The 14992-nt window shown below is 41.3% G+C and overlaps 1 protein-coding gene across 2 annotated transcripts in view; it reads right to left on the bottom strand.

The window, feature by feature from the left end:
• SHB (SH2 domain containing adaptor protein B) overlaps window positions 1–14992 on the bottom strand; it is an 82169-nt gene that overhangs the window by 51982 nt on the left and 15195 nt on the right. For both annotated transcript variants that reach the window (XM_027780293.2, XM_055791253.1), the window contains exon 2: window positions 14300–14417. In XM_027780293.2, the coding sequence (XP_027636094.2) occupies window positions 14300–14417 (118 nt within the window). The remainder of the gene's footprint in view (window positions 1–14299; window positions 14418–14992) is intronic.

Genomic DNA, 14992 nt, shown 5'->3' with positions numbered 1-14992 from the left:
CATCATTTGTAAGACTTCAAATGCTCTATACTGAGCTGACCATCTGCTAATATTCAGTACCTTGCACTTATCTGCAGATTTATCTTTAGTTATACTACTCAGGCAAACCCTGACTAGATGTCAATTCTTAGCTGAAAGCTCACTTACAGAATGATATGTTAGTGATGCAGTATTGTTCTTTTCCCCTTGGACAACACTTCTGTATAATAGTACAGAATGTGAAACTGTATTTGAATACATGCAGCTATTGATAAAATGCTCTACAGTCTACAGTCTTTAGCTATGCTACAGTCTATCATGTCACCACCAGCAAGTAAATCTGGTTAGCATTCAGCAGAGCATCATTAAGAACAGACCTTACTGTTAACGACAGCAAACCACAGTCATGCAAACACCATAAATCAGTTCTCTTTTTCCCTTCTTGCAACAGAAGCATCAAAAATCATGAAGAATAACATCTGGTATTTTCCAATTAGGTCAAGTCAGAAAACTTTGTATTATAAAAATCCATTTAGCCATGACTGATGTGTACAACTGAGTCAACACTTTCTGGTAATTTTTCCAGTTACACTTTTATTTTCCAATATGCATCTCTAAACTAACCAATGTGCATAGAAACATTTTCAATGCACAAAACCACACCCAAAGAACAATTGTTGAAAGCAGCATTTTTTTCTGGTTATTTTGTTCTTTGTTTTTAAAGAAAGATACAGAAAAGATTTTTACAAAAAGTGATCAGGAGAGGCTATTGATAAGCTCCATATTCTACCACGATGCCAATTTTTCTCAGTGACAGTACATCTCAGCCAAAGGAAAGGGCAATAATAACCGTTGCTCAGCTTAACATACAAAAGGAATAGTATATCTGAAAGATAACACTTTTTTTCCTTTGTCTCTCTCTTTCCTTTCTATTTCAATCGAGACAGTAGCACAGACACCTTCTAGCCCACCTCAGGCTGCATTACAGCCATAACAGCTGCTGCAAGACTTGCTTAGGAAAAGCTCAAGAGAGCTCAGCTATGCCATCACTCTTTTCCGCTTTGCGGCCCACCCCAGAGAAGTGCAACTGTTTCACAGACCATAAGACCTACAACAGCACAAAAGCTATAAAACCCACTGCTTCTTTACATAGCTTTTTGAATTACCCACTCCACAGAATACAGAACTCAAAGCAAGCCCAGAGTTCCTCCAGGCAAGCCTCACTTCCCTCCAGTTTGCCTGGTTTGTTGCTAATTGCTAGTCTGACCTACAACAGCATCAATTTTGCATGCCTACATCCTGCTTCATAAAACCAACCTGTATGCAAACTTTCTCACTCAAGCCACCAACACATGAAACTGAACAAGGCAGAACCAAGAGCAAGCTCAGATGAAGATTTAGTATTTCCATCCTTTTTGCACATATTGATGTTGCTCAAGAAATTCAGTCACAGTAGCATGACATGGTCCAGCAGCAAGCAGAAACACACTACAGGTTTCCTACATCTTGGGTAGGGATGCCAGAAAGAAATGCATACATCATCACATGAAGACACACCAAAACCAGATGAGGCTTACCTGACCCCATCCAGAAAGCCCAGGCTGTTCCCGCAGGCAATAGCCTCTCATTATTTCAAAAAACAGAATGGTAATGAACAGCTGAGTTTGCATAGGTATTTGAGCTCCTCCAAAAGAACACTTTCAAGCAGAGTTCTTCATAGCCAGAAACCAGAGAAGCTGTATATTGTTGCCAGCCTACACAAAATGCACATAGCACGAAAGAAGTGTTTCTGACCACTTCCCACTGAAATTTTAAGCTAATTTTATGACACTGCTGTAAAGCCACATTTAAATGTTGGTAAACTGATGTGGCCGGTGATCAGTCTCTGTGGCAAGCAGACACAGAACTGGCTGAATCTTCAACTCTCATTTACTTCTACAGGTAAGAAAAGCCTCCTCTGGTTTGGGTTACAAAACCAAAAGCATGCAGGAGAAACTATAGCTACCACATTACAGCTGATGTCAGAAACAGACTATTTATTTAAGGATTCACTCATGTTTTATCACTAGAGACTTTCAGATTTCGGATGCAAAACCAGCAGGCAAAAGGGTGCAAAAGCAGCAAGCTAAGCACAACAAAGATGACAAAATATCACAACTGAAAGGGTATCTTGTTCCTTCCGAGAAGTATCATGTTTACATCATCACATGCTTAACTAATACTTCCTGTACCATTGTCTTCGAGCTTACTTTTCTGTACAGTATAGAGAAAAAAACCAAAGTGATTGCAACAAGAGAGAATATAATATAAAGAAATGATTGAGAAAGTAATTCTGAGAAAAAAAATCTTCACTAGTTAAAAAAAAAGAAAAAAAGAAAAAAAAGGATGCCTAGCAGAACCTTTGACCTGAGCAGAGCTAGCTGCAGAAAGGGTACAAATTCCTTCTGACTCCATAGCACATGATATAATGTCCATTATTATTTTTTTTTTAATAAATCCAGATAAGGGTAGAAATATGTATTCCTAGGGTTGTAATCCTAATACTAACTTCATTATTAAAATGTTGATGTTATATGTTTTCACACAGGCTTCAAAAACTTCCTTTGGCTAAAATCCTCTTTGCAAAAGAACAACAGGAAAAAGAAGAGGAAAACAAAGCATAACTTTGAAGAAAAGGCATATGAATGCAATGTGGGGCTTTTGTCTCACTTTTTGTCCCAAGTGCTGCCAGTCTCATTTTTCCTTTTAGCATCACTGTTCCAGCTCCAATTAACAAACCCCTGTAAATCTCCTCAGCAACAGTCCACACCTCTCCTGAGCTGCTGACTCTTCATGTAAGAAATTCTCTCAATTCTGCTTTTGAGCAATGTTGCAGAAGAACAATAGAACTGTGAACAGTTTGCGAAGATAGAGAGCTGAACTGAAAAGTCAGCAAGATGTACCACTGATGTCCCCCCACCCAATAAAGTAACACTCCTCACAGTCACAGCCAACAGTAAGCTTAGAGCTCTCCCTTCCTTTTCCATGCAGACCGCAGTGGCATCAGTCACCTCCACTTCCATCCCACTTCCAGCTGGAAAGCACCCAGAATTCCTGCTAACAGTGTCCAGGTATGCACATACAGACCCAGTCTATCCTGCATGCCCATCTGTACAGCCTCTGCTCCTTCATCCTAAGAAAGGATAGTGAACAGCTCTCAGGAATCACACTCTCTGCTGCAAAAACATGCTTTCAGCATGCATATCCCCCATTCAGTGTTACCTTCAGAAAGCTGGGATAGTTATGGGTGAGGCACTGCTCAAGCTATGTTTCAACAAGTTGCTTCTTTATGCCCCACAACCACATTTGGTCTTTCCAGCGATAATATTTAAAAAGATCCATACTGGGAACACACTGACATGGTGGCAAAGCTGGAAATGGCCTGAGATCAAACAAACATGGTTTCCTGCAAGCTAGCCTGGGGTATCCTGATTCTCACAGCCATTCCTCACTTTCACAGAACAGCGACAGATTAGCTGCAGGATCACAGGATAAGTTCAGTTAAACAAGATCTCAGGAAGTCATCTTGTTCACTCTCTTCCTCAAAGCAGGGTCAGCTATGAGGTCAGACGAGGTTAGTCAGGTTCTGATTCCTCAGTCAAAAAAAATTTCAAAGACGGAGACTACACAATCTGACTGGGCAACCTCCACCATTTGACTGTCCTCACAGGAATTTGTTTTCATTACATTCAGTTGGAGCCCCCCATTTCAGTTCATGTTTACTGCCTCTCACCTTTTCCAGGCAAGGAAAGGACAGATGTAACAGTCATGAAATCAGAAGGAATCACAGTCTAGAGAACTCTGCTTTCACGAGGAAATGCAAAACAATTCCATTTTTAGTTTACTTCATCCAGTTTAAGGGTTTACACAACTCACACAAAACTGTACAGGACAGGGAGAAGCTTCCTTTGCTGCTATAGGCCCCCATGCACGCACAGGCATCTTCTGCATAAAGAATCCTTTGCAACAAGCTGACATTCATCTTTTCTATCCCACTGGATGGCCAACACAATGAGACATCTTCAAATACCTGGTACTAGGGAATAGGGTTGGGGGGAGGGAGACTAAAATGACCTTGAATAGAGCAGCAGCAAGTTGCTTAATCCAGCAAGATATGAAATAAGAAAACAAGAACCTCTTTCATCTTTGTAGTCTGAAGATTTCCAGTGAATTCAGGCTTCACTGAATTCTTCTTGTTCTAGAGCCACATTTTTTGTATTTCTCAAGAGACAACTGCTACAGTTCTAAAATGATAGATCCTCTTGGACCACACAGACCTCAGTGCTCCTCAAACTGCTACCAGTAGTATCCCTGTCTTGCAGGACTGGTAGTTCACATTCAATATTAAAAGGATTACTGTTCTTAAGAAAAGAAGCCCCAAAACTTGAGACTTGCCTGGGGCTGAGGGGGATGGGGTAGAAGGAAGAACTGTAGTAAGTGGCAGGATAAACAGACACAGAACTGAAGCAACATGTTGAGAAACTTAAATACAATCTTCTAAGCCAAAGGTGATACTGCATTCAAACTGCATACAGGACCAAGGAATAAGCACCATCGGACATGACAGATGTTGCTTGTATTAGGAAAGCATATAGGCTTTGCCTAAGTAACCCTCTTGATCAAAGTGGTTTGAAACTATTGCTTCTTTATAAATATGACACAGGGAGTCTTCCAAACTGTAAAGAAAATTTTAATAGTGCTTTGAGCTCAATGGTTTCTTTCCCAATCATCCAAGCACACACTCCTTCACTTCGCTTTTTGTGGAAGAAAATAGCCAGATTCATCTGATGCTGAGCAAGTAAATCACATGAATGAAGTTAAGTTCCTTCTACATGCACACTTAGTCAGTCTATTATGATGCTGACCTACCTTTCCAAAGTTCTGAACATCTTGTTCCCCTTATTTTGGGCATAAGTTGTGTCTTAATGAGAAAAAATTTCAAGAAACTGAAAACCCCCTCAATTTATATTCAAGCTTGTGATTGAAGATTCACCATTCAGTTAATTTCCACACTACGTCAAACTATACAAGAAAGATGAGGGTGTTGAAATGGGGGTGGAGGGGAGAAGATAGTTCCCTCTTGGTTTAAAATCATTCTGGACAGTATGTTTGTATACTGAAACTAAGGGAAAAAATCTGTGCATGCAACTGATGCATTGAGTGGCAAGACACGGGGTCTTTTTCTTTCTAACTCCTATTCCAGAACAAGATCGGGGGATAGTTACTTTTTCAGGAAAAGGCTAATTTTACAATTATCCAGCTGTACTGTACAGAGTAGAGAAGAAGAGTTAGGTCTTTTATTTTCATGTATTTGTAAGCTGGCATGCACCATCCAGAGCAGCAAGCACCACCATAGTAATAAATATTAAAAAGAATGCCTTAAATTACTTTAGAGGAGGAGACAGATTTAAATGTAGACAAATGCTACTTATTTTATACACAGTTGGTTTTCCATCCCCAGTTACACATCCATATATAGCAACCACAGCACACCCAGTCCCTCCCAACATGAGAAATAAGACTCTATACATTCTGGCTTTATCTCCTCACACTCACTGATGGAGTGCTCCATGAAGACAGAAAGAGGAGTACTGATCATCAAGGCAACTGGACAAGGATCTAAAGTGATAGTTTTGCAGCACATGTAAGATCCATTGCTTTGCTCAGAAAGAAGGTAAGGACTTGTGTTAAAGCAGATCCAGCACTATTTCAAACACGCCTCAATCCATGCACATCAGACCTAACGCAAAAGAAGTTGTCCTCTTCTATAACTGTCCTTAGACCACTTCTTTCCTTTAAATCATTGCTAATTGAAATCCAAATTTCTAATGAAGAAACAACTTGAAACAGATACTGCAGCCCAGGAGGTTTCTAACTAACATTACATCTAGCATATTTTAAAGGAGCACAGCTGTTCAGAACGTATCTTCATACTTCTACTGGGCTGCACAGAACTCTGCATTACAATCAGGCTTGCAGCAGGTGAGGGCCAAGCTCTATAAACGTATGCAGTAACAGTAGCACTGTGCTCCACATGATGGGTATGCCAAGGACACATCAGACACCACCTTCTTATTGAACTCTAGGAAAAGCTCCCCAAGATTTCCAGTGCAGCCCCCTTTAGAAAACTCCCAACACATAAATAAAACCATCTTGTTACCAGTCACAAGCTTACTTCTGTGTGCTATTGAACTTCTTCAGATCTCACCTAGTGGCTTTTCCACATTGCAAATGATGAGCACAGACACATCAAATTTCAAGAGTGAAGAGGTGCCTTGCACTTTTCCCTACTTTTTTTTAAGAAAAAGAAACCCCACCCTTAAAATTTGTTCTGCTAGAATGACCAGCATGTAGTCTTATTCTTGCTATATGGCAACAGAAAAATGAACATAAGAGTTTTTGTTCTCAGTACCACAGAAGCTGGATTGATGATGGATATTTTCATTTTCAGCTGATTAGAAAATGGGTAGCTAGTGTTAGATCCTCAAATGGAATCTAGAATTGGAGCACACAAAAATGTAGGAACAAGAGAACAAGCTTAAGACTTTTGAAAACTATGCCAGCTTAGTGGGCACACGGTTTCTTCCCTGTTGGCTACAGCTGTTTGCCATGTTCAAATACAACCAGATAACAAGTTTTAAACAAAGCCACTACAGTGTTTAAAGATCATAGACTGTCTTTCTAGGCTCAGTGAACTTCACTAGGCCAGAAACATTCTTCCTAAAGATCCCATGTTATATGTGATAATCTATGTGGCCTAATATTTATCAAAGGAATTTTATCGTTACTCATTTTACACTATTTGCAGTGGTAAACTCGGCACCAACAAGCAACATGCCAGAGGCCCTGGTAAAGGATTTTACAAGAACTGACTCACTACCAATGTGCTGTAGTGACTATTCAGATTAAGTTACATGTCTGAACAAAAAAAGGCCTCTCCAGTTACAAGGGAAACTGACAGTCAAGACCTTTTCAAGTAGGTGCAGGTTCATGGGAATGCTGTTTTCCCCGCACTCCCAGCATTTCTGTGATAGCTTGCGGCAAGACAGAGCTACTGCTCCCAGCATGTCCGTGGGGAGCTCCAGCTAAGGCAGGTGCACTGCTTTTGCTAGGCTGCCTATCATACATTGGTGATCCCATTGTGATTCAAGCACAGACTCTTACTGCAGTCCCTAGGAAGAAGCAGAAATGCCTTCATACACTGAAGGCATTTGAAAGTATTTGCTCTTCTCACACTGCCTGAATTTAGAGAGAAGGCTCAGTTTTCCGCATCCACGGGGAGGTAAAGCACCAAACCCCTAGGTGTAAGGCAATTAAACTTGCTCACTGCTGTTCTACTTCACTGCCAGGATGATGTATATAGAGACAGGATGATAAATACATGAAAAAAGAAGAAAGGAAGGAGAATGTTAATGTTGTAAGCCTGTGAACAAAGCTATGAATTTTTCTTTGGAATTCTCTCTATTATCGCCCTTATTTAACCTCAAAAAAGCTCCTGTTGGCAGAATACTTGCATTTGTTAAGGCCCCTCTGAATGAAGGTTCAGCTCTGCCACAACAAGCACTTCCCTTAGTTTATGTTCACCTTTACTGATAATGCAGTTGTGCCATCACCCAGGTTGATGAACGCATTTAACACCACAGGCAAGACAACAGGTATCTCTATGCCATGATCCAAATTCTCTATAGCATCCCCAGATATAATTTCCAGCTCCTTAGGTCCAGCACCCAGAAACTTCTGTACCAGTCACCCACGCCTGGAGCATGCACATGAGCTCATCTGTTCGGCCTGCCCCACACAGACTAGGCTTGTATGGGGAAGGACATGTTCTTTTCAGATTTAACTACATCCAGGAGACTTGAATTCAGCTTTCCATTTATGGCCAGAAACCCTCTAGTAATTTACTTGGATATTGCAGCCCTCAAGTAGTACTGGCAGCACGCTGCCATGTTGATTTGGGACTGACTGCATGTACACTGAGCATTTCCCTTGATACTGTGGGTCAGCACATCCCACCTATAAAAGCTAACATGGCCAGTTTCCAGGACAACTGTGTGACTAGTCTCCTGTGAGAAATGGATCAATAACACAACTGAAATCCTGCTTCCTCAAACACCTGCCTTTGACTGTCTGGAAGGAGACATTTTTAATACCCTGGGCAGCTTCTAAAGTTATGCCGAATGGAAGAGAGATACGGTGTGTATTTTATCAATAGTGCTATAACAGCTTTCTGAAATCTGTTCACAACACAGCATTTGCTCCATGAGGAATACCACAGCATGTTACATCTCAGGGAAAGTAACTGTTTTCAGAAATGTTACCCATTCGAGGTCTACAGAATTCTGAAATACAAGAAGAAGGGCTTCCCCCTGTCTACCGTATCCTTGAGACAGATGCATGACACAGAGGCCAGAACCCCATGCAGGGGCTGATGTCCCTGGCACAGTGTTAAGTGATACCTAAAAAAGCAAAGGAAAAGCATGGTGTACATTCAAACTTCCAGGCAGGACACAGACCTGAGGCACTTCTAGGCCTCAAGGAACTTTGAGAACTCTAAGACTTTGATGTACTGTATGCTTACCTCTACTTTCAAACCATAGTCCTAACTCAAGGGCCTAGCCTGCCCCAACTGTCCTTCACTACTCATTCTAGAGCACAGAAAATACAACTCCTGATCTGGAAAAGGCTGAATTGTTTTTGCCAACACATATCCCACAAAGTAGCATGCCCTTCAGATAATGCTTTTTACTTCCCCTCTCACCACCCCCATTTTTGATAATGTGGTTCCAAACCAGTTTGAAATTTGACCTGACCTTAATTTTACTGTGTTCAAGTAAGCTGATTTTTATATTATAGCATATATCATGCTAGGTATCATGTACTCCAAAAATTATGAGTTGGAAGTAAGGGGCTCTTTTCAAAGCCAAGCAGCAAGTTAAGAAAGGCAACAGATGCAGTCTGTTATTTCATTCTTGTAGCCAGTATTCTTTATCATACCTTAAAAGGATACAGTTCTTTGTGCAACAACTTGGCTGGCGGCCTCTGAGTGATGATCCAAAAATTGGATCCTCCTCCAAAGCTGAGTTTTAGATACACATCCAGCATGCATATGGCTGTGGTATAGACTGCCTTGATTTGGCGTTTGATTGTAAATTTTTCATGCAGTGCGAGGACTTGACTTAATTCCTTCTGAAAGGCAGAGATACCTGGAAGAGCTGTGTCAACACACACAGTTGTCAGGAGAAAATAGAAAGGCTCTATCCCTTCCAGGTCACAGGGTATGGCTGGGATGGGGCCTTACAACATTGAGAGGATTTTAAAAGGAAAAAAAAATAAAATCACATTTTTCCCTGGCATAGCCATATCCATGTACTGAGGGCACATTTCCTCCTCTCAGGTAAGGGATTACCACAGAAAACAAACAAAACCCTCTCCAGTATTTGGCATCCAGTGCAGGCTGCTAGGAGTAAGTACTCAGGGAGTACCTAACTTCCTTTTCTCTAGCATTCCCTGAGAAGAATGGATGACAGAACAGCGTGGATGTTAGAGGCACCACCACTGTGGCCTGATAGTATCTCAACCATTCACTTCTGTTTAAATGCAGCATCTCCAGCCACTGGTCCTTTGGGAAACTCCCTCAAGCACGAAGTACCTCCTACACCTGATCCAAGCAATGATGCTTGGTTACAGGCTTGGTAAGGCAGCACAGGTCTGTTCCTGTGACAGGCCGCATGTTACTCAGCAGCTAGGGACTGACACATGGGGAAAAATAAGAATTGGAAGCTTGAATAAGAAAGTAGTGGAAACACCGTATTTACAACACATTTGGATATACAATCTAGCCCTTGCAAGGGAGCGATGCGATTTATACTGCTGTTCCAAGAAAGAACAGAGTCCTTTCAGCTCCTAGACAGCCCAGATGTAACTAAGCACATGGGGTTGCAGCTTTACAAGAACCCCAGCCACAATAATGTTATCTTGCATTGTTTCTTCTTTACTCCTCTCTTTGCCTCCAGTCCTTCCTCATTTATTTCTTGCTAGTATATAGTTATCCAGGCAGTATCAGCCATGACAATATCTTCTTAGCCGATTACTTCTTTCTCTCTGGTCCACCTGCTTCTCAGGACCCTTAGAAATCAGCACCTTCTTAGCCATCTCTACTTGTTTTCATGCATGCCTGCAAGCACAACAGCAGCCAGGCCAGGATCTCACTCCATGTGCAGTCCAGGATACAGTGTATCAGATACTAAGGTCACAGAGAAATTCCTTCTTACACCAAACATGCACTAGGACATCCAACCCCCAAACAAGTTGGGGATGAGGCAAATATGCAACACCGTTCCTGTGGCTGTGAGTTACAGCCAGCCAAGCTGTGAGTTACAGCACACCAGAAACTGTATTCCCAGGGATTTTCTCTGAACCTCTGCCATGGATTTCCTGAATCCAGGAGAGACACTTATGAATAGGAGCACAGGTCAGCAGATATGTTTGGCTGTCCGGGGATGACAATTTATAAACATGCATTTCTTCTCAACATGCTCTACCCTAGCCTCAGCTGAAGCCTTTCCTCAAAAAGCCTTTCCAAACATTGGCATAAATGTTGTTTTCCTTCACTCAACATAACCACAAATCTGGGAAGACAGTATTTTTTGGAGACACTATCAGCAGGAGAAACTTCCAAGCCTGATTAAACCCAATTCTAACTACAGACAGCATGGAATCAGACAGACTAGTCAATAATTTATTGAAATCATCAGCTTCAAGGTTTTTTGTTTGGTTGTTTTTTTAATTAAACATCAGCTGAGAACCAACTGCATCACAACTGTGAGCCCACAGAGCTTTCAGGGAGGAATAGTAAGTTTTGGATGAATGTATTAGTTATTTCAGGTATCATAAATTTCTATTCAGGTGTATGCTTACCTTCTCAAATTATATTACATGGACATTTGCTTTTGCCTCATCTTCTACTATGTCAAGGAGCATGCAGCAAGCACAGAAAGTTTAGACTCCTATTTCAAACTAACCCTTCCACTTTCCACCTGGTTTCCACAGTTGATCAAGAGTTAGGGTAAACAAGGAGTAAATAATAAAAAGCTGTTTGTTTTCTGTCTCTCCTGAAGTGCATTCTGCTGGACTATGCAGATTCCCCCTCTCTCTGATTAACCTGTGCTAAATACAGTCAGGAGAACTTCACCAGATTAGTTAGACTAAACAGATAGCCATATAACATTCTTTTTGACACAGTCTCCCGTAACATCCTCATACATAAACTCAGGAACTGTGGACTAGATGAGCAGAGAGTGAGGTGGGTTGAGAACTGACTGAATAGCAGAGCTCAGAGGGTTGTGATTGACAATGTAGAATCTAGTTGGAGGCCTGTAGCTGGTGGTATTCCTCAGGGGTCAGTACTCAGTCCAGTCTTGTTCAACTTACTCATCAATGAACTGGATGAAGGGACAGAGTGTACCCTCAACAAGTTTGCTGATGATACAAAACTAGAAGGAGTGGCTGATGTGCCAGAAGTCTGCACTGCCATTCAGTGAGACCTGGACAGGCCAGGGTGGAACCTAATGAAGTTCAATAAAGGCAAGTGTAAGGTCCTGCACCTAAAGAGGAAAAACCCCATGCACCAGTACAGGCTGGGGGCTGACCTGGAAGGCAGCTCTGCAGAGAAGGACCTGCGAGTCCTGGTGGACAGCAAGCTGCCCATGGGCCAGCAGTGTGCCCTTGTGGTCAGGAAGGCCAATGGGATCCTGGAGTGCATTACAGTGTGGGCAGCAGGTCAACAGAGGTTATTCTCCCCCTCTACTCTGCCCTGGTGAGGCCACATCTGGAGTGCTGTGTCCAGCTCTGGGCTCCCCAGTTCAAGAGAGACAGGGAACTACTGGGGAGGGTCCAGCAGAGGGCTGTGAAGATGACGAGGGGACTGATGCATCTCCCTAATGAGAAAAGGGTGAGAGAGCTGGGCCTGTTTAGCCTGGAGAAGATCAAGAGGGGATCTTATCAATATCTACATATATCTTAAGGGTGATTGTCAAGAGGATGGGGCCAGGATCTTTTCAGTGGTGCCCAGCGACAGGACAAGGGGCAACGGGCACAAAATGCAACACAGAAAGTTCCTTCTAAATACGAGCATGGACTTCTTTACCTCAAGGGTGACAGAGCATTGGAACAAGCTGCCCAGAGGGGTTGTAAAGTCTCCTTCTCTGGAGACATTCAAAACCTGCGTGGACTTGACTCTGTGCAACCTGTTCTTGGTGAACCTGCTTTAGGTGGGTGTTGGACTAGATGATCTCTAGAGGTCTCTTCTAACCCTGACCATTCTGTGATTCTGTTCATCAAACAGCACAGCTAAAACAAACAAACAAAGCAGTAAACATTTTGAGGCCAACAAATCTGCAGTCTAAAAGTCTTCTAAATAGTATTAGGTACATAATAGAAATATGTCACTTGGGTGACATAAACTGAATCTTTAAAAACTCTCCAAAAAGATGCCTTTGGATTTTCATCTGCCAATTAAAATGCAAAAGCAACATTTGTGCAATAAAAAACTCAAACATAAAACCACATGCTTGAACATAGTGGAATATAATCTGACCTCACTGAAGGTTATGGGAAGACCTTCTCAGTTTCTACCGGCATCAGGATAAGATGACTGGAAACCAAATATCCCCATCTCAAAACAATAAATATCTTCAGGGAGTTATCAAACATATTCTATTGGCTCAATCAAATGCATAGTCAGAAAAATTGCTATATCGTTACACCCAATTAAACCTCATTTCCAAAAGTGCCTTTAGCATCTTTGAAAGCTCCTCATATTTGCTTTATGTCTGCTCTGTATGTTGTTATAACAGCTTATCAGCTGCACCAAACACCAGTTTGTCAAAAGGGTGTCTTGCAGTTGCAAGGGTACACAAATTCACTGTCTCTTACTTTAGCTAAGCCATCCCATATTGAACACTAAATGATCTCATTTATTATGGCTAATCTGGAAAAGGACATAGAATAAGCTACTGTTCTAAACACAGAAAGAAATCAAAGCACTGTTAACTTAATAGTTAAAATTAGAAACTCTCATCACTGATGTATAAAGAGTAAGAACATAATGGGACTAATTTGTTTTTCTGAGAAATTACTCAACTAGAAGGAATAGATTTACACCAATGAGAAATAAAAGCTTCCAGCCCCCCCTACAAGATACTGAAAACTTCCAAACAATGTAGTCTACATGTCATTTCCTGTGTCTCTCTTCAGAAATGCTATTTAAGAAAAGAAAAATAGGAACACTTGCATGAAAAAAGGATCTTTGCATCCAACAGCCTCATCTTCCCCCACTGATTAATCTTTCCTGAGGGCCCAAAACAGGAGCTGCCAATAGAAAAGGAAAGCATACAATCAGCTTAACTGGGCACAAGAGTGACTTTTACCTCATAATGAGAAAAAGAGGACCTGCTGTACAAATCCAAGAAATACACAGCTGATCTGCACAAAGATGTGTGTTGACTGAGTCAAACCATCATGAATTAAAAACATATGGCCCCATGCCCCAGGAAAGTTTACAGACTGCACAGCCAACAAGTAGTAAATGAAAGCAGATAATATGATGAAACGACATGGACAATACAGTCGCATAGTGTCAGGACAAGGGTTTCAAACAGTCCAAACTCCTACAACAATGCCACTGTTAACCACCTCCCTGCATGACAGAAAATGACAGACACTACCAAGAATAGCAGTTAAAGGCTCATGGACATCCTGAAGTATCTCATTTTGACCATTGGTACAAAAACCGTAAGAAATGAGGAAGGAAGAAAGGAAGGAAGGAAGCTACACAAAGATGTAGCTTTGCAGCCCTTCTCCAACAGAGGGAAGACCAAGAAGTCTGAATCTGATTGAGGTAAAAAAGCCATAAGTAAATTGATCAACTGTTGTTCAGTGAACTAACACGATGTCATGCTTTGGCCATCCATTCTACTTACGTAGACGACAGCCTTGACATTGCCAAGCTGAGCAATACACACTCCAACACCCACTGCTCACATTTTCACCCACATGACCATACAATCTATATTCAATAGTGAGGTCCAGAGCAGCATTTTTAGATATCAAGGCATGTGCAGGCACATGAAAATTCTCCACAGCATTTACTGTTGACTACCTAAGTATCTTCAGAAACATGGTTTTGCATGCCAAAGGACATTTTTCTTTCATAGCTGCTGTAATATCCATGTGAACTGCTATGCAATGAAAGCTCACATGTGTACCTGTCTTTTCTTACCAGTCATTATTCTCTGAGCTTCATATGGTTCCATATAGCCAGTGTTCTCCCCTTTTCCCATTCTGTTCAATTCACTTTTGGCATCAAATGGATCTGAGTAGTCATCAGCTATTAATACCTGAAAGACAGGAAAGTAACTGTTACTAGAATTTCTAGTCTGTTGTGCAAACCAGAAGGTAGTAACAACTTATCAGCTAAAAAATACCCAAAACAGTTTCACACAGCTGCATCCTATGCCATCTTCACAGTGCAGTTTGAGTTCAGAGGACAAATACACAATTGCCACAAACCAGTTAGTAAATGTTGCTGAAACAGAAGTGTGCTCCTGATCATACCAGAAACCTCAAAAAGGCAGACTCTAAGTGAAAAGATTTCTGACTAGCACAAGATATGCAATAATTGGGATGGACAAATTAGAAAGATCCAATCAGTCAGCACATGCAATCCATTGCAATTCTTATCAGAGAAGTTTGCTAATATTCAGCAAAAAAAAAGCACACTTTCACTTACACTTACTTCAATGCCTCTGCTTTTTAGGTGTATCAGCCACAACTGAAAGTATTATATTTTTTTCAAAGAAATACTCAAAGGCTACTCTTTTCACTGCACCAATAAGCAGCTTTGCAATTTTAGTTCCGAGCTGAAAAGAAACAAGAAACAAAACAAGTTTCTTGTTTAAACTTAGTTCCTTGA

This window comes from Falco peregrinus, chromosome Z (genome assembly GCF_023634155.1).
Source record: "Falco peregrinus isolate bFalPer1 chromosome Z, bFalPer1.pri, whole genome shotgun sequence".
Classification (NCBI taxonomy): domain Eukaryota; kingdom Metazoa; phylum Chordata; class Aves; order Falconiformes; family Falconidae; genus Falco; species Falco peregrinus.
This window is presented reverse-complemented; position numbering and strand designations above follow the sequence as displayed.